The 24,689-nt window shown below is 36.8% G+C and overlaps 1 protein-coding gene and 1 pseudogene across 1 annotated transcript in view; one reads left to right on the top strand and one right to left on the bottom strand.

Annotated features, from left to right (window-relative positions):
- DGS1 (dgd1 suppressor 1) overlaps nt 1-6,231 on the top strand; it is a 77,159-nt gene extending 70,928 nt beyond the window's left edge. The window contains exons 13-14 of the mRNA XM_086452015.1: nt 5,561-5,661; nt 5,880-6,231. Of these exons, the coding sequence (XP_086308141.1) occupies nt 5,561-5,661; nt 5,880-6,000 (222 nt within the window). The 3' untranslated portion in view covers nt 6,001-6,231. The remainder of the gene's footprint in view (nt 1-5,560; nt 5,662-5,879) is intronic.
- An 8,918-nt stretch (nt 6,232-15,149) lies between these two features.
- Nucleotides 15,150-15,674, bottom strand: LOC147396316 (uncharacterized; annotated as a pseudogene).
- Nucleotides 15,675-24,689: the final 9,015 nt, after the last annotated feature.

Below are 24,689 nucleotides of genomic sequence, written 5' to 3'. Positions count from 1 at the left end.
GCTTAACGAGGCTGTTTTAGATTAGGATATTTTTCTATAGAATAGAGAGACGAAGATAAAAGAAAGAGAGGGAGGAAGGAGATCAAAGGGGGGTGTTGGATCCTAATGGCTCTGATACCGAGAATAATTGTAGAATTGTCAAGTCTCTAATTAAGAGCTTGGCAAATATTTATAATAATAAAAGAAGTGAATGGACATAAATGCCCTTACATAGAAATAATAGAATTAGACTACTAACTACTATTTTCCAATGCTGAGCATCTTGCAGCCACTGACCATTGCTATCCTAGATTGCTTGACTTCTGTTTCTGGCCCTTCTAGACTCGGGAGATTTGTGGAAGAACTTAGTGTTGCTATCTCCAGGCTTAAGCCAATTGATTCTAGCCTTTTGTCTGAGGGAAGCTTCCCTTTTTTTAGCTACATAGCAGTAATCACTCATGATTCTCCTTTCCTCCCTTACGAGGTGAAGGTCTAAAGGACCAGTCTGGATAGCTAGCTGAATAGACTCCAATTCCTTCCCCAAAATGTTATCTCAGGGGACTTACATTTTCCACCCGAACTTATTCTGGCACACCAATTACAGAAATTCTACATAACATGCCAAAGGGTCTCTATGAAAAAGGGGAGAGGACGAGTAAGAAGGGAGCAATGACCAACTTTTTGGTTCCTTCATCAAATTCTAATTTCATAACAAGCCATAATTCTTTGATTTTTTTCTTTCTTACTGAAAATCAGGAATTTTTTGGCAAATAAGGGGTCACCTGATTTATTCATTGAATTAATCTTCAATTCGTGGAATTAATTGATGATTCTCTAAATAAATCGACGAATCATTGAATCGAAAAATAGTTTTTCCCCTTTTCCGATCAATTGAATCTGCCACCATATTCTGAAACCCAGCAATCTAATCCATCTATTTTATTGATTAAAAATATCATTTTTATAATCTTTCTTTTTAAAAGAAAATCTTTCATGAATTAAATCAAGCTGACCTTTCATTGAATAATTGTTGCTATGTCTTGTTGAGTCTTCTTTCCCCCTGTAATTGGGGACCTTTGACCTATCGAGTTGGTTCTAGGGTCCCGTTAGACTGGTTACTCTGGTTGGGCATCATTGGCTTTACTGGCTTTTCCCTTTTGCTGTGCTATTTCTCACCAATTGGTTTCCTACCCACTCCCTTTTAGCAGGTTCCCCTGTTTGGGTGGGAGTTCAATCTTTGCCTCTAGTTGTTGTATCTTGAGTGGCTTGAGTCCCTGCTAATAAGAGTTTGTTCCTTCTGATACTGCTTCCCTTTTGCCTTGTTCCTTCCTCTTACATCCTTCCTTCTCTGTTTATCTCCTTCCCTCTGTCCTCCTATAGCTTCTTTGTTTTTACCCAAGTCATTTGTTGCCTGAACCTCACCAGGGGATTTGCTTTCAGTGCCCAAAGGTGCAACAGTTTGATCACGTTGGGGGGCCAGCAATCGTATTCAATTTCAGTGTTTGTCATTTTCCCTTCTTCCACACTGAGCTTGGGACTTTTTGGAGGCTCCTCTTCAGCATCTAGTTCCACCCAGATCCTTGCATAGTTCATTCTTATAAGTTCTTTCGTAGCGCTATCCATAAACAATGGTTTTCCAATCCTGTTCGCAATAAAGCCGATAGTATCTGGGTTCCATAACTGGTTCAGGAGGTTGTATATCTTGACCCATATTGGTATAACTAAAGTCTCAAGTTTGTCTATCTTAATGCTCGGCATCCATTCTTTCACCACTAACATTCGACCTGAGATGAACCAAGGACCCTGCTGCAGAGCTTTTTGTCTGTCTTCCTCCTCCCCAAAGTTACAGAAGAGTTTATTCCCTTTGGAGAACCCAGAACCCTTTGGCTTCCAAAGTCTCTTAACAACACTCTTTACCACAGAAAACAAGAACTTATGGCCCAAAAATTGGCCTACTAAGCTACCAGCCCACTCACCTCTTTCCATCATCTCCTTTGGGCATTTTACTATGGTTTTATCTTCACCCTTTTCTGGGGGATAATACATTAGGTTTTCCCTTGCCTCTTGAGGAGGCCCGAACATTGTTCCCAACCATTGCAGCCCACTATTTAGTGCTTGGAGCACTAGACCTCTTGGTCTTCCCCAACCTTGTACTATGAACCCCATTGATAACCCTTTGTTGCTGAGCTCCACTGGTACTATCTTCTTTCTCCCTAATTGTCACTTGATCTTCCTGATTTTGAGTGGTATTTTCTTCTGAGCTTGTATTACAGAATTAAAAAAAATGTACAAATGGGGGTTGAGATATCCAGCCAGAAATAAGAAAACAAGCAACAAAGAAAAAAACCTTACCTACTGGGCTAATCCTCCTAGTTACAAATCCTATCTCATCTTACAAGAAAATCTTAAAAAAAAAAAAAAACACTTCTAAATACCTTAGAGTGCTTCCCCCAATAAAATAGAAGGGCTAACACCGAGTGCACTACCTAGTTACATCTGTTTCTACCCCATAAAAAATTCTTCTATTACTTTCCTTCCAAACAGCCCAACAAATTGCGAAAGGGGTAATGTTCCTCAAGATCCTCTTTGCCTTGCGAAAAGGAAAGCCCCAATGCGCCCAAAACTCAAACAAGGTGCTTACCGAGTTGAAGAAGGCAGCCATAGATTCCAAACAACGAGAGAAAGTGATCCCAAATTTGATGAGTAAACTTGTAGTGAAGAAGTATATGATTAGAAGATTGCCCATTTGCTTTACACAAGGCACAAAAATTTGGAGTAATCCTTCCTCTCTTAATGATTTGATCCATTGTAGGAAGATGCCCTGATGTAACTAGCCAAATAAAGTTAGAGATCTTCATAGGAACTTTAGTGCCCCAAGCTACCTTTGGATGTAGGAAAAGTCTCCATGTAGTGAACCCTCATCGAATAAAAGGAGCGAACTAAAAAGGTCCCATCTTTAGATGCCACCCAAAGCCTCTTGTCCTTAACGTGAGGATTATTATGAAACCCCTCTAAGCAACTCAATAGGCTCCCAAACTCATTCATTTCCTAATCATTAAAGTGTCTCCTAAATCCAAGGTCCCAATCCATCCATTCTTCCTCACCCGATTTAAAATAAGAAATTGTTTTACCTTTTTTCGTAGATATTGCAGAAATGGAAGAAAACCTTTCCATAAGCGGGAGAGCATCACACCAATGATCTTCCCAAAAGCGTACTCGGTTCCCTCTACCCACTTTGAAGTTAACAAAACTCCTAAAATTCGGCAAACCTTTAAGAATACCTTTCTAAACCCCGCACCCATAAGGATCTTTCGCATATTTACTTTCCCACCCATGATCCTTCTCACCTTGTTTGCTACATATAACTTTCCTCCACAAACCATTATCCTCCCCTCTAAACTCCAAAGCCATTTACCAAGAAGTGCGAAGTTCATCTCACCAAAGCCACGCAACCCAAGGCCACCTTGTTTTTTCGGCTAACTAATCTTTTTCCAACTAACCATAGGGAATTTTTTCATATCATCTCTATCATTCCATAAGAAATCTCTGCAAATCTTGTCAAGTTTATTTTCCATGCTACGGGGTAAAGAGATTAAAGAAATAGTTGGGGATTTTGGCCAACAAACTCTTAATTAGAGTCAGTTTCCCTCCCTTGGATAAGAATTTGGACATCTAAGAAGAAAGTTTCCTCCCAACTCTTTCAACTACCGGGTCCCAAATACCTTTACTATTATACGGGGCACCCAAAGGTAGCCCTAAATAGGACGTTCGAAAGGATCCAACCTGAAAGCCAAAAGAAGCCACCGCCAACTCTAACAAGGGAATATCTCCCACCAGGAATATCGTACTCTTTTGAATATTAACTAGGATACCCGAAATAACTTCAAAGCAACACAAGATGCTGCTTAAGAACCTCAACTGGGAAGTTGAATTGCCCAAGAAAACCAAGGTATCATCTGCGAATTGCAAGTGAGATATTCTTTGGCCATTAGTTCCTACCTCAAATCCATACATCTCTCCAATGTTCACGGCTCTAGAAACTATATGGCCCAAGGCTTCCACCAGCACAATGAACAGAAACGGGGACAACAGATCACCTAGTCTAAGACCCCTCGAGCTTTTGAAAACACCTTTTGGTGATCAATTCAATAAAATCGAAAAAGGAGGAGACATTTCATCACTCAACGAATCCTCTTATTTTCGAGCCCCATAAGCTTTCATCACTCAATGAATCCTCTTATTTCTGACCAACTTACATGGTCATAAGCTTTCTGGATGTCTATCTTGCACACCATTCCCGGCACATTCATCTTCATTTTAGAGTCAATACATTCATTAGTAATGAGTATTCCATCCAATATTTGTCTCCCTTTCACAAAGGCACCCTGGGCTGGGCCAATATTTTTTTGATCACCGATTTCATACGAGAGGACAAAAGCTTGGAGATGATTCTATAAATCAAGCCAACCAAACTGATAGGCCTAAGATCAGAAATATCTTCCACCCCCGTAACCTTAGGAATGAGCACTATGAAAGTACTATTAGACCCAACATCTAGCCCTCAAAGACTGCCAAGAGTTCACATTTTGTTGTAACCCAACAAGCCTTAAAGAACGCCATTGGAAATCCATCCGGTCACGGTGCCTTGTTACTTGCCATACCCTAAATAGCCTGAAAAACTTCTTCCTCAAAAGATCTCTCCAACCACACTCTATCCTCGCTCGAAATGGCATCAAAGTGAAGATGGTCTAACGTCGGTCGGTTATTGGATTCCTCAGAATACAGTTTCTCATAGAACTCTACAACTCCTTGAGCAATCTCTTCTTCCTCATTCTTCCACACTCCATTTATCTTTGACTTCGGAATAGCATTTGTTCTATTTTGGCTAGAAGCCATTCCAAAGCATTCTGGTTCTCCACGATTTCAATCCCTTTGAGATGTGTCCACCCTGCTCCAGTTTCATCGCTCCTCCCTAGCAATCTGATGTCCAAATCAAGCCTCTCTCCCATCATCTTTCCGTTGAAAAATTCGAAACCCTAAAATCACCTTTCTAGATCTATCTTCATACTGTTTTCAACCTCAAGCCTGAAAACCCTTGATCTTTCTCTCAAAATCCCTCACCTTCAATATCAATCTAGGAAACCCTTGATTTTTCAACCTCAATCCAGAAAAACTCTTGATTTTTCTCACCCAAATTTGTCATCTTAAATCTCAATCTCTCTTAATTGTTCCATCTCCATTGAAGTTTGGAGATGAGTTTTGGGGGAAGAGATCAGATTAGGATTTTTGATTTTGGGGAAGGGATCCTTAGGTGATGTGAAACAGGGTTCAGATGATGTAATATTCTTCCATTTCAGAAGAAGCAGAAGAGGCATATAGAGTTGGTGTGTGAGGCTTTCATGAAATGTGTTTAGGCATTTTACCTCACTGCATCTCGTGATTGATGAAAATTTGATGTCATTTATGTTCAAAGGCTAGACAAAATCACACATGAATAATTTAAAAATTCCTGTTATTTCATGCAAAGATAACCAATGCTCTTTAATATTCATGTAGAATATTTTGTTTCTGCATGTTGTAGGAAGAAGATGCCCGATGCATGTTTGGATTGGTCCTTTATAGTTTGGATCGCCTATACAAAGCAGTGGAAAGGCATGCCAAGGAAACAGGCGAATGGCTAAGGTTAGAGTAATTCAATGCTTTCATCAATTAGCTTGAAAAATCTGATCAAAAGTATAATTTATTGAGTTTCAAAATCGACTGGTGTGGAGACATTGTTCAATTATAAATGCCCTATCCATGACATGCCCTACCCTGTATTTGCCTCATCTTGATAACACATTCAGAACCGATAATGGCCGTCTGACATAGAGAAGCTAACCAGTGCTTATTTTGTACAGTTTAAAGCAAGATATTATTGATTTGGGGAAGCCTGATGTGCAAACTTCATACAAGCTCATTGTGACATCGCGCATGGAACAAGTGTACGATTGCCTGCTTCCTTCAACAACCCGACGGTAATCCCAGTAATTGGGATAACACGTGGACAATAATGACGATTTTCATTTTTAGTAAAGGATCATGTTACCATTCTAAAGTTTTTAGAGGAAAGAAATTCTCTAATTTTTCCAAAATTACTTTGTGGAGCGGCATAATGAGCATTAATTCTGCTTCTAACTTGGATGCACCTGCCTTCAAGTACATAACTTTCGAGGGTAATGAGGTTTAATTCTACTTTTTAACTTTGATGCACCTGCTTTCAAGTTTATCTGATGCTTAGCATAATCTCAGGGGAACTTACATTTTCCACCCCAACTTATTCTGGCACACCAATTACAGAAATTCTACATAACATGCCAAAGGGTCTCTTTGAAAAAGGGGAGAGGACCAGTAAGAAGGGAGCAGTGACCAACTTTTTGGTTCCTTCATCAAGTTCTGATTTCATAACAAACCATAATTCTTTGAATTTTTTTTTTTCTTACTGAAAATCAGGAATTTTTTGGCAAATAAGTGGTCACCTGATTTATTCATTGAATTAATCGTCAATTTGTGGAATTAATTGATGATTCTCTAAATAAATCGATGAATCATTGAATCGAAATATAATTTATTCCCCTTTTCTGATCAATTGAATCTGCCATGACCACTGCCTGTTTCCATATTCGGAAATCCAGCAATCTAATCCATCTATTTTATTGATTAAAAATGTCATTTTTATAATCTTTCTTTTTAAAAAGAAAGTCTTTTGTGAATTAAAGCAAGCTGACCTTTCATTGAATAATTGTTGAATCCAAACATCGAACTTCATTGCTATGATCATGACCTGCTTTTTTAAAGTAAGATTAGCTTTCCTTAAATAGAAATCTAAATCGATGTGAAGTTTTGAGAGTTGATACTTCTTTAACCTCACTCTTAAAATAGAGTTGATCATCTTAAAATATCAGAATTTGCTTTCAAAATGTTGGAAACCTGCTTGTCCATGATACCAAGTATGTCATATGTATATGTCCCCAAAAACATATATTGGAATGAAATATTGGTGAGTACTGCGAATGGTGGACAAGAATAGAGTAATAATAGAAATTATGAATTAATCTGAAACCCTTAAAATATATGTTGAATGTTTATTAATAATAAACAAATATTGATTAAGAACTACTTTGTTGTAACTAATTGAATGTGAGGAATAGCATAATAAAGTGATTTTTAGCTCACAACACCGCATCCATTTTGAAATGTGGCGCAAAAGTGAAAATCAATAGAGGTCATCTCTCTCCTTCCCATACATCCTCTGATCATTAAATTTTAATTGAAGATTTCAAATCTTTAGAAGGGCCAGGCTCCGCTTGGATCACCACATTGTCAATCCTTCTAGATTTCTTGGAAAAACTGATATTAAAAAAATAAAATTCATTTTTTAACTTGATCCAAGGCGTTGAAAATGAATGGCTGTTGATTACCCAAATTTAAAATTAAAATTAAATAATAAAAAAAGACCTTTATTTTATTTTATTTTAAATTCATAGAATCTTGTCCTCTATAGCCCCATGGCATCTGCTTTTCATTGTCCGTAGGAGAGAAATTTTCTCTTATTTATTTGGTCAAATTACTTGAAGGACCCTGGTGGAGGGCTTTCTTTCTCATTAGTCCCTAAGTTTTGGGGAGTAGTTTGATAGTCCGTTTAGTAAATTTTTTATTTCTTAATGGCCCTTATTATTGGTGAGCTCACCGCTTTTTATTTATTGTTGAGGTCAACATTTGTGTTGTTGAACTCAACATTTTTATTGTTGAGCTCACCACTTTTTATTTTGGAGTTCAACATTTTTTATTATTGAATTCGAAAAGTTTTAAAAAATGTGGAACTTGACACTAAGAATGGTGAACTCACTAGCAAAATCCACCCATCTTCCTTTTTTAAGTTTTTCTGACAGATGCATGGAAAAATAGACTAAAATAATTGAGATAATGAATTGTTTAGATGACTTCAAACCAAAAGATTCATCCTTGCACGATTTTCATTCAAAAATGAAGAAAATATTGAAAAAATCCTAATTTGTTACATAAGTTTTCAAAAAAACTTTAAAAAATAACTTCTTAGAATAGAAAGTTTTACTAAATGAACACTATTAAACGAAGCCCTAAAACTTGGGGAGTAATTAAAAAGAAATCCCTCCGTCAGGATCCTTTAAGTAATTTCTTCCATGTATTTTGTCATTTTAGCGACATATCGAAAGGCCGCTCTAAGGGAAAAATCACTCAAATTATTACTATTCAGCTATTACAATAGAGCTATTGATGTGAGACAAAGGAAAGTATACCATGTGGAGCTGTGATTGTATTTTTCAACACAAAATTTATTATTAAAAAGTATGTTTAATTTTTCAATTGTGATAAAGTTACGGAGAAAATGTATGTGATTAACGTGACAAGTGCAAAGAATTATAAATCTTTTTTTCCGGGATACACAAGAAAAAAGATTTACAGTTCTGTGAACTTGCCACATCAACGGCGGCATATAGACCGAAACAATTTTAGCATGTCATTTTATCATTAACGTTAAGTAGGAAAAAGAGGATATGTGTTTACAAGAGATGGTGTGGACTTATTTTATTTATGCGTTCTGAGCAAAGACTTTCCATGTGAATGCTAAGTAAGACTTATTATGAAATAAAAAGAGCTTGTCATTTGAATTATAGCTATATAATATAATATCTTCTTTTTTTTATTAGTTTAATTTTAAGTATGTACACGATGTCTTAGACACCATTTTTGTGGTATTACCGTGTGGACTTCATCAGTACCTACCACACCCTTGGACTTATCCTAATCATCCATCCCCATGACGGACTTGAGAAACGATATGTAAAGTACTTTTCTTTACTTAAATAATAAGTGAGCAATACTTTTCGTAAGTCATGTGCGTAAGTCATGTGCCTCAAGTCTTCGATGAATTTTCTTTTTCTAATAATGACTTTCTGACTCTCCTTCCATTCTTCCTACATGACACATGACAATCGTAAATTTTCTTTTTTTTAGATACACAACGACACATATTTATGAGAGTTGCAGTTGTACATCTCAAGAAAATAAAATCTATGGTTCTATAGAATGCCACATAGAGAGTGTAGAGGGGGAGTCAGTCAGAAAATCACAACTCTTTTTTTTTTTGTTGTATTTTTCTAAAGTATATGGATAATTGTTGTGTGTTCGGATGCAAGTTCTGAAAAGTACTATCAGAAGTACTTTTGATAGAGTTTTGTGTTTGGGAATTATTCTGGATTATGTTAAAATGACCAGATTGCCCTTATGAGTATTAATTACTATTTTTAACATTATAATTCAACAAATTATGCTTCAAAAGAAATAAAAGTGGTTACTAATTTTATCCATAAAAACTTATATAAACATCCAACAATTATACAACCACTAAAAAATGAAGAATCTTTCATTACATCAATGGATAGTAAATTTGTGTGTAATTGTTCACATTAATCTTGCAAGAAGAAACTTTCAACTATGGTAGGAACCCTCATAGATAGATTATTGAGTGAACAATTGAGGGAGCTATAAATTCAAATCCAAATGCTACACTAAAATGCTACCATTACATTAATGCATAGTAATATAATATTATTCAATTGCATTTTTGAGGGTATGCTTGTAATTTTCAAAATTTATGAGAGACATACTTGTCCCAAATGCTACACCACATCAATGGATAGTAATATAATATTATTGCAATTGCATTTTTGAGGGTATACTTGTAATTTTTAAAATTTATAAGAGGCATATTTGTTTCAAATGTTACATCAAAAAGCTATCACCACATCAATAGATAGTAATATAATATTATTACAATTGCCTTTTTAAAGGTATGCTTGTAATTTTCAAAATTATGAGGAGCATACTTGTCCTAATCCCGTCATTTTGACGGTGTTTTGTGGCTCCGTGTAAGAGTAGTTTAGAGAAGTAGCACTATCGATACTTCGTGAAAAAGCACCAAAATGACTCCAAAGTAAAGTAGTTCTCTCCAGGAGCTATTTATCCAAACACCCTTAAAGTGTTTCTTACTCCCCGCAAGAGTTAGAAGCACTTAGAAAAGTTAATCCACACAGACCCTTGGTTTTGGAAAAATTCGGGGATTAGTACGGGAATAAGTGGGAGGGGTGTTTAAGGTTTGGGAAATGTTTTTGGGCTTTCGAAAGGGTTAGGAGTATATTTTGAAACTTTTAGTATTTTCGATTTTGGATGGGGTTCGAATGTTTGGGTTCTGGGAGGTTTTAGGTTTAGGTTTATGGATTTTGGGAAGTGGTTCAGGGAGTGGATTTTTGACTTCTTTTCTGCCTTCAGACCTCATCAGATAGAAAAAAAATCTACCACAACACTACCTCTTAATACTAGAAAAGATCGTTGTGCAATTTTGGGGTGTCTACAACTACCCTTCTGTGCGAGGGTTGCTTGCAGCGAATCACAAAGATTTTTAACTACTTGAAATTGTGTACTTTTAGCCTCTTGTCAATCACGTTTGATAGGCTACCCCATTGCATTGTTTGGTTTTATGGGATAAAAGTAGTTAAACCTCACGCTTCCTCATTCACACGAAGTTCAACCGTCTAATTATTGAGCTCCAAAAAGGTTGCCCTCAACGGACCAACATCAGTGCATGGAAATAGCTTGTTCTAAGGTCCCAATAGTTTGCTCATGAGATCGACACTTCGATCAAGTTGCGATGGGGGTACGATATTTGAAAGGGAGTGATGCGTTGTGATAATTTTCTCAAATTTGATCGACTTTGTCTTGCAGAACTGGTACTCTGATGAGTTTCGAAAGTCAAGATCTATTGAATTGATATTGGCTCCAAGGATTGAGCGCATTACTTGTGTGTGGGACTGATTCTTTGAGATATTATTTATCACGTTGAAATAAGCTTTTCTTGCATGCTACTGGCATTATAAATATATATTTTTGAAAAGCTCAATATATACAAACTAGAACGAAATGGGGCTTGGACTTAAGGGGAGCGAACCTCCATGACTTACCCTTGCCAAATAATTTGCTTGATGTTGGAGATCGTACTTGAGGGTACATGGCATTTCAATAGAAAGTATAGACGTAGTCGTGTCATTTGGCATGACTGCAATAAGTGGGATAATGTTTCCTACTCCCGTTCCTAAGCTATTAGAACATGCTTTGACCTTTGTTTTGACTTTATTTTCTCAGATTTTCTTCTAATTTATGTTATTCTTATTGTTTTCTTGCTTGTGCATTCATTGGTGACAAGAGATATGTCTTAATTTAGACACAAAACTAGGTTACCCAAATACATTGTACAATATGAAGTCCTCTTGATGCTTGCCCATCAAAGAGAAACTCCAGGGTGAGCATCAGGCCAAAATTGTCAATAGAGCTTTCCTTGATGTAAAAATGCAGGTGCAGAGAGGAATGTAGGAAATGAAAACCAATCCAATTCCAGCATGAGCTGTCTATCATAACCTGGCCAAGTCAGACAAACGTAATAAAAAATTGTCCATCTGACGTGCATGAAACACTAAAAAGCCCAAAGTTGAGTCCAAATACTAAAAGGCAAGAAACCTTTGAGGAGTAACAAGGAAACCAACCAAAAGCTGGGAAATACCCTACCCTAAGTCAAATGTAGTCACCATCAAGGACTAACCAAGCCACATTGAATGATGCCAGATGAGAGAGAGACCTAAATATAATTTTGTGGTGACAATGGGTTGGAGCTGAAACCAATTGGTGTAATGTTCGTACTTGGATGACATAATAAATTGGGATCAGGGTTAGTGTCAAAGCCCAAACCATCAGTCATGAGACCAATATGTATAGGCTTCAATCTATACCCAAATCCAAGTTCACCAGAAGCCATGAAGACTCAGAGAGGAGCCCAATCTAAAACGAGGGTAATAGGGTCCCAAGCCCAAACGCAACATAAAGCAACAGTCCAAAAAAGTGCATAATCATTTCATGCGTATCTCCAGGAAGTTCAAAGTAGATAAAAAAACATGTTAGCAAAATAAACATTGCATTTTGGAAGCCTCGTGATCTTTCAGACTCCCATGCAAAACCTTATCAAAATGCCCTTAGACGCTTATTTCTAAGGTGTATTTATTGCACTTTAACATATGCCCTACAAAACCCTTAAAAGAAATAATATGCTTGAATAAGATAGAAGTCAAAGAGGGCATGTCATCTACTAGAAAAGAAATGAATATCTTAAATATTCAGCAAAATGTGAAGGGGTATGATGTCAAATTAACCCTAAAAGATGGTTCACTACTTTCCGTCCATCTTAATTAATGTTTTGTTCTTTAATTAATAAATCTATGGAAAATACTGAAGTAACGTAAAAGTTGATATCGAAGATGTATGTACATAGGAAAATACTGAAATGACAAAAAGTATTTACTGCGATTCTCACAAGTCTGACGTGGGATGTGCATGTGTTTCCTCGTGATACGAGTAAAACCAATCTACGGTTATGTATGCATGTCCACGTCAAAATGTGAGAATCACAATAAATACTGTGTCACCCCAGCACGACTCATGTAGATAATCATAGTTGCTTTTCACACACATATAAGTGAAAAGCATTTATGGCTACGTGTGTACGTCCACATCAGCAATGGGAGTCAATTTTAATGTATTTTTCAATCAACTTTCATTCCTTGTCTAGACTCGATAGATATTATTATAATGACTAATACTTAAGTGACATCAAGATTGGACCTCACATTGCACACCCAGACGTGAAATTGTATGGAAATCATAGATGCTTCTCCTCGGGACATGCATATGAAATCAAATATTGAGGTCACTTCGGCACGACTAAATTATAATACTCAATAAATTATTATATTTCTATAATAATTGCATTCCATTGTATTTGAGGCTGCTTGGATTAACGTCATTGGCCCCACATCTACTACAGTGCTACTAGTTTTATAATTTATTATACTAATAAATAGTCCTTATCATATGACTCGCCAAGTGGTATACTCAAATGACTCAATGACGTGGATAAGTTCAAGAATCATAGATTTATACATCTCGGGATACACAATTCCCTTGGGATACACTTTTTTTTTAGGAGTTGCAATCATGGATTCCGAAATGCACAGATCTACGATACTCAAACTTGCCACGTCATGGAGTCATTTGAGTATGCCACCTGATGAGTCATATTATCACGACTCTAATAATTAAATCCATATAGTCTTTGTTGCTCTTGCTTCACATTAAGGAGTGGGATCCACGTCCATGTTTGCTTGATAGCTCACAATTGAGTTCGACAAGTCTCACTATGTTAGTAAGGATTCGACCCTTACTAAAAGTCCTTGGGTTCAACCTATGGCATCAAGAACATGATATGATGCTTCAGGGTTGTAGAGGACAAAATTCTATGATCTTTAAAAATAAAAACTTTTAATTTGTCTTTTTTTCTACTGTTCAATTTTAATTTTAAATTTAGGACTTATGTGAAAATTCAGTAACTGTCCAATTTCACGATCTTAGAGTCCAAAATAATTTTTTATTTGATATAATTTTTTGATGAAATTTAAATGGCGTAGTGTTGAATTGCTAATGTGATAATCAAAATGAGCAAAAGGACCTTTAGAAATGATGAAAATATTAAAGGAAAGGGTTTCACCTCACATTTTTCTCAAAAGTGGGTCCCTCCAGATTTATATGTGTCTGCCCTATCTGTAAAGTGAAGGAAACTTTCGGCAAGGCTTCCTGTACCAGCTACTAACAAATCCGACAATGGACACTATTGGTGATTGATTGAAAGTTCACGGACCAGGGTCCCTTTTTTTATATGATTGACAAGAAATCACTCGGCATTCTTATTACGAAAATAAGTCTCAGTCATTGAATTTTGCATTTAAAGGATTGGAATTTTTTATGAATCATTCTTAAGAGTCAAGGGATCTGACCCTTAATTCATTGGTCTCATCAACATGATTATTTTTTTCCTCAAAAAAATGAGAAAGTAACATATGGGAAGAAATGTGTAAAAGTTATAAGTGGATTAAAAAAAAAAAATTCGTGATAATCTGACTACCGCACGTGACAAACTCAATTGACTACCTGATATGACAAGTTCGGAAATTGTAGATCTGTGCTCCTCGATATACACGATTCCCTCCTAATACACTTTTTTTTTTATGGAGAAATGCAATTGAGTATACCGAGACACAAATATATGATTCCGAACTTGTCATGTCAAGGTAGTCGATTGAGTGTGCCACGTGGGCTAATCATATTATCACGATTCAAAAAAAAAAAAACTTGGAGCAATTCCAACCATGCTTTAAAACTTCAAATTTGGAGGTTCGGACAACAAAACTAAACGATTGAATCGTCCTTCAAATTAAAGAAAGTGACTTTAAATCATTGCTCATTGCTTTATATTTGAAGTGGACATAAAAAGTTTAAAGCTCCACCTTTTCCACTATTCATCTTTTTCAATAAATCCTATTGTGTCCCATTTTTTTTAATAAATGTCCATTTTAACCTCCTCTTTTCATGTAACATAATTTAAATGTCACTTTCGCCTCTTCACAATTTTTAAAGTATTTTTTATTTAATATTTTAAAGACCAAACTAAATCAATTAATCCATCAAACTCGATGAAATTTGTAACAAATTATGTTTGATTGTGAAATGCCAATTTTGCAAGATTTTCTTACTTATGAAAATAAATTAAGGTAATATATATCTATATATATATATACATAAGATGATCCAACCAAATTGAATAATGGTTTGACCTAGGTCCAAACAATTTGATAAAAAAATTATCCAAACATTGATATGATTAATAAAACATTACTTCATCCATTTATGAAAATTTGCTAATTTGTAGCAAGAGAGGCACTTTTTGAAGTATTAAACAATTTTATAATGAAAATACAAACATAAAACATCAATAAAGAGTTAAACATTGATAATAATTTGAACCAAATTAACTATCACCATGTCTTTCCCACAAATGTTCGATCAAGGCAATTTTTAAGTGTATAGTGAGCATTTTTTTTTTTTTAAATTTATTTATGTCGAGCAAGAAATTGTTGAAATCGACCTGTTTCATCTATCACTTTCTCGACATTTGTGATAGGTGTTCGATTAGAATTGGCAAAATTTACATCTCATTCATATGTGACAATAATGTTGTGCATTATGATGCATGCAGACATAATATCATGTAAAATATGTTTATCTAAAAAATGTGTCGGTTCCTTGATAATGGTAAATCTTGATTAAAGAACTCCAAATGCCCGTTCTACATCTTTTCGACATGATTTTTGTATTATTGTAAAATATTATTTCTTAAGACCTTGGGGTTGGGATATTGTTTGTACAAGAGTTGATCACTTATGGTATATGTTATTGGCCAAATAATAACTAACATTATACTCTATGTTTCGAATGGTATAATGAGCAGGAGGAGATATACTTTGAGTGAGGTTTACGAATAGATTTGATGACTACAAGACATTAATAACATTGTTGGAGCCTGGTAAATCAAAGTATGCATGCCATATCCGAAGGTCATATAATGCCATTACCTCAAATATTATAGTTGGGGATCCATGACGTCCTAGGTACTGTCTTGCCGAAGTCGTTGGACAATTTTTCCAAGCCCAATGCATACAGTCAAGACTCTCCAACATTCTTGAAAGGTTACGTTCTTTGTCTTTTTGTAGTAGCCTTGCAATATCTTTAGCATTTTGTGATCTCCGTTATTCTTACCCAAATAACTCTACAATTTTCCTATAAAATCTCTCCATAAATATAATTGTAGTTGATTCACCAATTCTAACATATTCATCGATGGAATCTATCTGTGCTTCATTTGCCAACATTGAAAATACAATTGTTATTTTTTGTAAACTTGACAATCTAAGTCTATCACAACCATTAGATTGTATACTTGTACTAACCATTGGATAAAAAATAAAATTTATCTTAACCTGTAGATACTCCAATTTGAATGGGCACCCTACTCAAAAGGGCCCAGAAATATCGATTTTCCGAATAAATTGGCCAACGGGCTTCGAAAGTCCGAATCATTAAAAATGACATTATTATCAATTAAAGGACCCTAAGCCCCCCTAAGGGTCTAAGGGACCCACCAAAAGGACTTGGCGTACCCACACCTTCCCTTCCTTCACCGCTCCCTTCCCGAATCAGAAATTATCCCAAGCCCACTCAAAGCCCACAAACCCTCAACTCACAAAAATGTATTTCTCACCTCATTCGATCTAACCTAAACTTAATCCAACCTCACCTAAACCCTAAAACATACCCACCCTCAAAAACACATTTCAAAATAATCATAACCAATCCCTAAACAACTTATAACTTTCCTAAAACCCAAGCCCAACACACTAAAGCCCACAAACCTAAATCCATATCAAATTCACATCATAATTCATAATCCATTACCCATAAACCACTACCCACGTCAACCAATCCCTTTGATCTTTAAAGGGAACACATGTCATCACCCCAACTCACCTCTCTTATCCAATTACCTACCCCCATCACCTATCTTTAAAAATCATCTCAACCCATACCCTTCCCTAACCTACCACATCATCAATTCTCTAAACAAAACGTCTACCCCCATCTCAACCCATACCCTTATCTAACCTACCCCCACTATCACTTACAAATCCATTTTTACAAACCAAACCCACATCCCTCATCTCCAATCTAACACTCATTCTCTCCAATCAACTCATCTAATCACCTCACCTCCCCATTCTTTTTGACACATGTAATCATCCCCTTAACCTTTTCAAAATCCAATCAACCAATCCCTTACACAACCCATTCTCCTAATTTAAACACCTTGCCTCCTCAACGCACCTAATTAATCAAGGTCTAGAAAGTTGTTTCTAGAATCCTAATTACATAGACTTTATCAGTAAATTATATACTAAACCCTCTAATTGCATATAGTTCATTGTTAGTCCATAATAATTCGTGTTTTCCATTTAATTATGTAATTCAGAACTAATTACGATTATTTACGTGTAACATGAATTATTCGCAAAGTTTCAAGATGAATCAGGAAAAATCGAAGTTACCACTATGATCTAGGATCCAAAAGAAGACCGTAATTCAAAAGTCAAGTCAATTGACTAAAACTTCACGGCGACGCCATGGTTAATTGTGGCGACGCTGTCAACTAAGAAAGTCAAACCTCGAGATTTGTACTGAAGCTTGGCGACTGGATACCATTCGCAGTAGATTATTTTTAGTATTTTATGTAAATACGGAAGGTCTTCGAAACCCTAATTTCGATAGAAAATCCTAATCTGGTCTCTCTATAAATAGAAGACTAGACCAAGAGTTGAAGGGGGATTAGAATAGATTAGAGAGAGTTAGTTTGAGGATAGATTTCAGATAATTAGATTAGTGTTTTATTTTTTTTATTTTATGAGTTTTATGAAAGTTGTAAGGAGGCTCCGCCGGTTTGAAGTCAAGCAATAAAGATAACTTCTTTCTTCCATCTTTCCTTTCTCTCCATATTTCCTTTATTTTATTTTTGCTTTATTGTTCTTGCGATGACTATTGGCTAAATTTTCGATAATCGATTGAGGAAGTCTGAGCAAGTTTTGTTAGTGTTTTACAGTTCTCATAATGATTTAATAGTTTATTGTAATAGCATAGGTATTTATTATTTGGTTGAATATTAATTATTTTTAAAGTTTTGATGGTCTCTTTCTTGATAATTCAAGAAGATCCATGCTCTACAGAGAATAGTTAATGTTTACCTAATAATCTCAGCCTAAACTATTTCATACTTTTGATTTTTGTTTATATTATAACTGTTTAATTTTTCGATCCACAAATATTAGTTTTGTTTAATGGATCGAGATAAATAAAAAATCAGAATTCACTGATAAAGCTTGTGAAGGTGGATCCAATTTATCTACACTTCTCTCTCATATTCTTAAGTTTATTCTATTTAAGTAGTTTATTTTAGATAAATCATCTCTTGCAAACTGTTTTTAATCGTTTTTCGAAAATTTGAATTGGATTTGAAGAAATTTACTTTGGATTAACGTTGTCTCCATGGTTCGATCATTGCTTGTCAAAATTTTCTTTTGTTCATTATTTTATCATCATCTACAGTTCGAACAAATTGGCGTCGTTGCCGAGGACAACGGTGTAATCCAATATTTTTTTTTTTTTGTATCCGAAAATCTGATTCGATTTTCTGTCGATCAAAATTTTTATTTCAGAAAAATCTAAAAAAAATACTGTTGGATTCTTGAAGTTAGCGCGAACAAAACCCTAAAATTTGAGTCAATTTCATCAAAAATCTTCCACGTCGCCTAGGTCAACTGTGACGCCGCGATCAAACCTCGAGATTTGTACTTCAAATTTTTTGCAGAATTTTTCTTCAGACTTCTGGATTTTAATGAACATATAATTTTTTTGGAATTCTAACTGTGATTTGTCTTCTATTTTCAGCTGAAGGAGTCGACGAGGAGTAATGTGGTTCGAAAATTTTATTTCACCACCCGGATCCGATTTTTTGATGAAGAAATAGGAATTTATTTATTATTTTTTTTTGTTTAAAGTAGAACTACAGTAGGATTTTATTTTTAGAAGTTTTAAATTTATTTATTTTTATTTAATTTTAATTATTTTGAGAAGGCTCGGAATGTAATAGAATTAAGGTAGGACGACAGTGGGACGTAACTGTCTCGACTCCTCGGGTTCGTACACCGAGTTTGGTGTCGGTGGCCTGAGTCAACTCAACTCGATCATCCCCCGTCTAGAACGGGAGGTAAAACTCTAAACACCCACGTATCCCTTGCAAGTGGGTTTCTGTATTGAATTTGATTGAGTTAATTGCACACTTCTGATTGCACAATAGTAAAAAGGGCATCCTTACGAGGATGACACTAGCAACATAAGAATTGGATTTCATCACCCCATTCTTGCCCTATTAGGAAATTAATTCACACAAGCCCAAATTTAATTAAAATCTGATTAGACTTGACCATAAGTCCCATCGAGCTCAATAGGCAAAGCTAGCCTGAGTTGCATCAATTGCACTTCTTGATCGAAGTCAGTGCCTAAGCGAAATCCTGCCCCGCTGTACCCTACTGTATGAGGGGGATAGACTACGTCTATTCTAGACGAAGAGGTGATTTAAGAGTGCCCTTACTCAGCATCGCGCGCCACCTTTCATCTTGGGATTAAACTGGTTGATTTCGATTTCAGATAACTGGGTTGGAGGCTCAAGCTATTCCTTTGAAACAGTTAGGAGCTGTCTAGTCTAATAGGAACCCATCAAGCATGTGTGAAATTCCTCCCTATTATCTGTGTTCATCATTAGTGCATGTTAGGTAGGAGATCTCAAAAGAATCCACTTAAACCATTCGATCCCTAGATCACAAGATCTCACCCACTTCAAAGGATTAGAAGATAATTCAATTCCTCACCTATCTTTCAGCCACCCGAGATGGCTCAGTCGATTGCCCCAAACATCGAGGAAGATCAACGAACTCTTAAAGAGTTATTCGCACCCACTAAAGTCACTCCCCCGTCATGTATTGCTTTACCAGCAACTAATGTAGCACGATTTGAAATTAAGGCAGCTACTATCAATATGCTCCATAAGTTTCATGGGTTCGAGAGTGAATAACCTTATAACCATTTGAACAAATTTCTAATCATATGTCAAACCTTTGGAAATAGTCACCTCGATGATGAAAATGTCAAATTAAGGTTGTTCCCTCTATCTCTAGAAGATCATGCAGCATCATGGTTGAACTCGATGCCCTCTAACTCGATCACTACTTGGGATGAGTTATCCCGTAAATTCATGGCTAAGTTCTTTCCAATGGCAAAAACAGAACAAATCAAAAATGCCATTAGGAACTTCAAGGGTAAACCTGATGAAGAATTTTCCCAAACCTGGGAAAGATTTAATAACCTGCTTGTAAAATGTCCACATCATGGGATTGATAAAGTCCAACTGGTCAATTTCTTCTATCGTGGTCTTACAACAGCACAACGTATCCTTTTTGAGTCTATGCACAAAGGAAAATTATGAATCAGACTCCAAATCGAACTTACGATTTCCTCGTAGAAGTCGCTGAAAATGCTCGAAACTGGAACACCAATTTAGGAGACTCTGATAGGAGTGACTTTGGAACCAATAAACCAGGAATGTACGAGATCAAAAATGATCCTGATCTCAAAAATGTAATGACTACTCTGGTTAGTACTATGCAAAACTTAAATAAGAAATTTGATGCTTTCAGCATCAAAACTAACCACCAGGAGGTACATCCTACACTCCAAGAAAAGTCAGAAATGCATTTCGCATGTAACATATGTGAAACTTTTGACCACCTCACGGAAAATTATCTTATGGCAAATACAGAACAAGCCAATGCTATTGGGTCATATAGCACTTTTAGGAAACCCACTCCAAACTCGTATAATCAAACTTACCACCCTGACAATAGGTTTCACCCCAACTTCTCCTATCGTCAGAACGAACCTATCAAACAGGGTGGTGCTACAGGTTTTCAAAAAGGTTATAATAGGCAATCTCAATCCAGTGCGAACCTTACTTTGGTTCCACAAACATCTTACTCGCCACCCCATACGTCTGATCAAAGGGCGATTGTTGTCGACCCTATGACCAACTATTCTCCCCTAGTTGCACAAACAAACTCTGCATTAGAAACAATGGTGATAGAGATGTTCAAGCAACAACAACAATTTTAGCTTACAGCTCAACGAATACATAAATTCATGCAAGACCAAGATCAAAAAAATCAAAGTCATGAACAATCAATTAAAAATATTGAGGTTCAACTAGGACAATTATCGCTCTCTCTTGGGGAGAGAAACAAAGGACAATTTCTAAGTCAAACTGTGCCTAACCTAAGAGGAACTGCCCCAAAAGGACAGTATGAAATAGCAAGTCGACCTGGTTCCTCTAATGACTTTGTTCAAGCAGTCCACACACTACGTTCTGGTAAGTTAGTGGATAACCAAGTGCACATGCCAATGAGGTCCCAATACCAGAAGACATCTAAAATGCACCTTCAACAAAAGAAGAGAATCAACAAAAAGAAACTCCTACTCAAATGGAAAAAGAAATTATCATTCCCAAGGCTTCATTTCCACATAGATTAGCAGACAATAAAAAGGAAAAGTAATTAGAAGGTATTCTTGAAGTTTTCAAGAATGTTCAGATTAACATTCCTTTTTTGGACGCTATTCATCAAATTCCTTCATATGCTAAGTTCCTTAAAGATCTCACTATGGTGAAAAGAAAAACCCTTGTGCCTAAAGAGGCTATAATGACAATCCAATTGTAGACACCCGAATTTGAGCGGGCCCTCGACGTAAGATGCCCCCAAAAATCGAAAATTGGAATGGGCCTTAAAGCCCAAACCTACACGAAATCCAATACGTTTCAATTAATAAATGTTCGAGGCCATTCACGTGGCCCATGGACCCGCACACCTCACCACTCTCAAAATCCATCCAACTCAAGCCCAATTCAACATAAACCCAACTCAACACTATTCTATCCAAGCCCACAACCCTACCCAATCCATTACCTAAGTCCACAACCCTACCCAATCCATTACTAAAGCCCAAAGCCCAATCCACTACCCAAACTCAATCTAACCCATCATCATCTCATCAAACCAATCACCAAGAGATGACACATGTCATCATCTCCTTCCACCTCCCTCATCTAATCAACTCAACCCATAACCCTACCCTAACCTAACCTATCCCCCATCCTCTCATCATCAACAACCCACAACTCAACCCATAACCCTACCCTAACCTAACCTATCCCCCATCCTCTCATCATCAACAACCCACAACTCAACCCATACCCTATACACCCTAACCTATCCTTCATTCTTTAACCACCCACATCACAACCCATATCTATCCATCACTTTCCCTTAAAACACTCCCATAAAATCACCTCAACCCATACCTCAACCCATACTTCCCATACTCTTCTCTCTAATCATCTAACCACCATCACCAATCAACCAATCTCTCCATCTCTCCATTTGCCACATGTCATCATCCCTTCAATCCTCTCAAAATCAAACCAATCACCACTCATCTCTCCAAATCAAACACCATACTTCTTCAACCATCTCAACACTCTTTCTCCAAACAACTCCCTTACACCACCACTCCTCCCATCAACCATCACTCATCTCATCCCACCAAACACTCTACCCAAATGGATTTGGGTAAGATCCAAACCATTTGGGTTAAAACACAACCCATTTCCATCATTACAAAAATACCCTCATTCTCATCTCAAATTTCATACCCTTTTCCTCTCAAACCCATGCCATTAACCACTACTCTCATCCTTCACCCCATTATACCCTTAAAAAAAACCTCTCAACCTCTATAAAAACCCCACCATTCTCCCCATACACCACCGAATGAAAATTTGAGAAAAAAAAATCTTCAAAACACTACAACTCTCTACTTTACTCTTCATTACACTCAACCCTCTCTCAACTCTCTACTCTACTCTACTTACTCTCAACACCACTCTCAAATCTCAACCTTCTCTCAAGCAAATCAAGGAAGCAAGTCCAAGTCCACTCAAAAGAAGAACATCAAGGAAAGTCAAAGGAAGTCAAGGAAGGTCAAGGTGGGTTTGAAAAAGGACCATCCCCTTTAACCCCCACTTCTACTCTCCCCTCTCTCTACACTTTGCACACACCACCATGACTTGAGTCCTTCAAGGGCCCCTTTTTCAATAAGGGTGCCCTCAATGGACTAGATCAATATCAAAGCCCCTCACACTTGAGGGCACACATCAACTTATTTTTCATTTATTCCCTTTATTTAAAAAATGGCCGAATCCGAGGTTACCACGTTACGTGGATGGAGTAGGGTGCCTAACACCTTCCCTACTCCATAAATGGACCCCCTACCTTCGAATCAAAGGTTGGACCATACACCTTATCTTACGAGAGTCAACAAAAAATGGCAAAATGACATGAGTTTTCAAAAAATACAAATCCGGGTGACCATTCACACCCCTTTACCAATTTGAATGGTGGCGACTCCAAAACACCCCAAAGTGGAGGGAGGTTTGAAAAATATTCGAAATCCCGTGTCCACACCAATCAACTTGTCTGATTCAACATACAATTGTGCCTAAATTTAAGGATCCAGGCTGTCCAACAATCTCTATGCATATAGGGGAAACAATGATTGAGAAATGTCTGCTAGATCTAGGGGCCAGTGTGAATCTTCTGCTATTTTCTGTCTACAAACAACTAGGTTTGGAAGAACTCAAACCTACAGATATCACTCTCAGTTTGGTAGACAAATCAGTCAAGATTCCCAAAGGGATAGTGGAGGATGTAATAATTAAGGTTAAAGACTTCTATTTTGCCACTGATTTTGTGGTACTTGACACTGAACCCGTCATAAAACCAAACAATCATGTTCCAGTAATCTTGGGTCGACCATTCTTAGCTACATTTGATGCTGTGATCAGATGCAGAAACAGGATCATGACTTTAGCTTTTGGAGACATGAAAGTAAAATTGAATGTCTTCCACAACAAGTGTCAATCCATTAACATGGATGATATGGAGGAGGTCAATATGATTGATACATTGGTCAGCAGAACATTCCAAGAAGCGGAGAACATTGACCCGCTAGAAGAATACTTAGGTCAATTTGACCTCGAGTTTGATGAAGAACAGTCCATCAAGGAGGTAAATGCCCTTCTAGAATCCGTCCCCGAGATGGACTTCGCAAATTGACAACCTAAAATAGAGAGTCTCCCTACATCTTCATCCCAATCTTCAATTGAAGAGACTCCTAAACCTGAACTCAAACAGTTGCCTAACACGCTGAAATATGAGTTCTTAGGGAAGGCCGAAACCTTCCCTATAATCATATCACCTGACTTAGAAAAGTCCCAAGAAGAGCAGTTATTAGAAGTCCTTTGAGAACATAAGGAAGCTATTGGTTGGACCATAGTTGATATCAAGGGCATCAGTCCCTCTGTGGTTATGCACCAAATACACCTCGAGGATAACTACAAACCATCAAGAGAACCACAAAGGAGATTGAATTCGGTCTTATAAGAAGTTGTCTGAGGAGAAGTCCTCAAATTGCTAGATGTGGGTATTATATACCCCATCTTAGATAGTAAATGGATAAGTCTTGTTCAAGTGGTCCCAAAGAAATCCGGTGTCACCGTTGTGACCAACAAGGACAATGAACTAGTACCAACTCGTATCCAAACTGGGTGGCGAGTTTGTATAGACTACAGGAAGTTGAACTCTATGACACGGAAATATCACTTTCCTCTCCCATTCATAGATCAAATGCTCGAACGCCTAGCTGGATACGCTTAATACTGCTTTCTTGATGGATATTCAGGGTACAATCAGATCTCGATTGCCCTTGAAGATCAAGAAAAAACAACTTTCACGTGTCCCTTCGGGACTTTTGCCTATCGACGCATGACATTTGGGCTTTGCAATGCTCCTACAACTTTTCAACGATGTATGTTGAGCATTTTCTTCGATATGGTAGAAAAATTTCTTGAAGTCTTCATGGATGACTTTTCAATCTTCGGATCTAGCTTTAACAATCGCCTACATCACTTAAAGTTAGTCTTAGCT

Source organism: Akebia trifoliata, chromosome 8, assembly GCF_017979445.1.
Source record: "Akebia trifoliata isolate Shusen 1 chromosome 8, ASM1797944v1, whole genome shotgun sequence".
NCBI lineage: Eukaryota > Viridiplantae > Streptophyta > Magnoliopsida > Ranunculales > Lardizabalaceae > Akebia > Akebia trifoliata.
The sequence above is the reverse complement of the archived record's forward strand: the minus strand, read 5'-3'. Positions and strand labels throughout refer to the sequence as shown.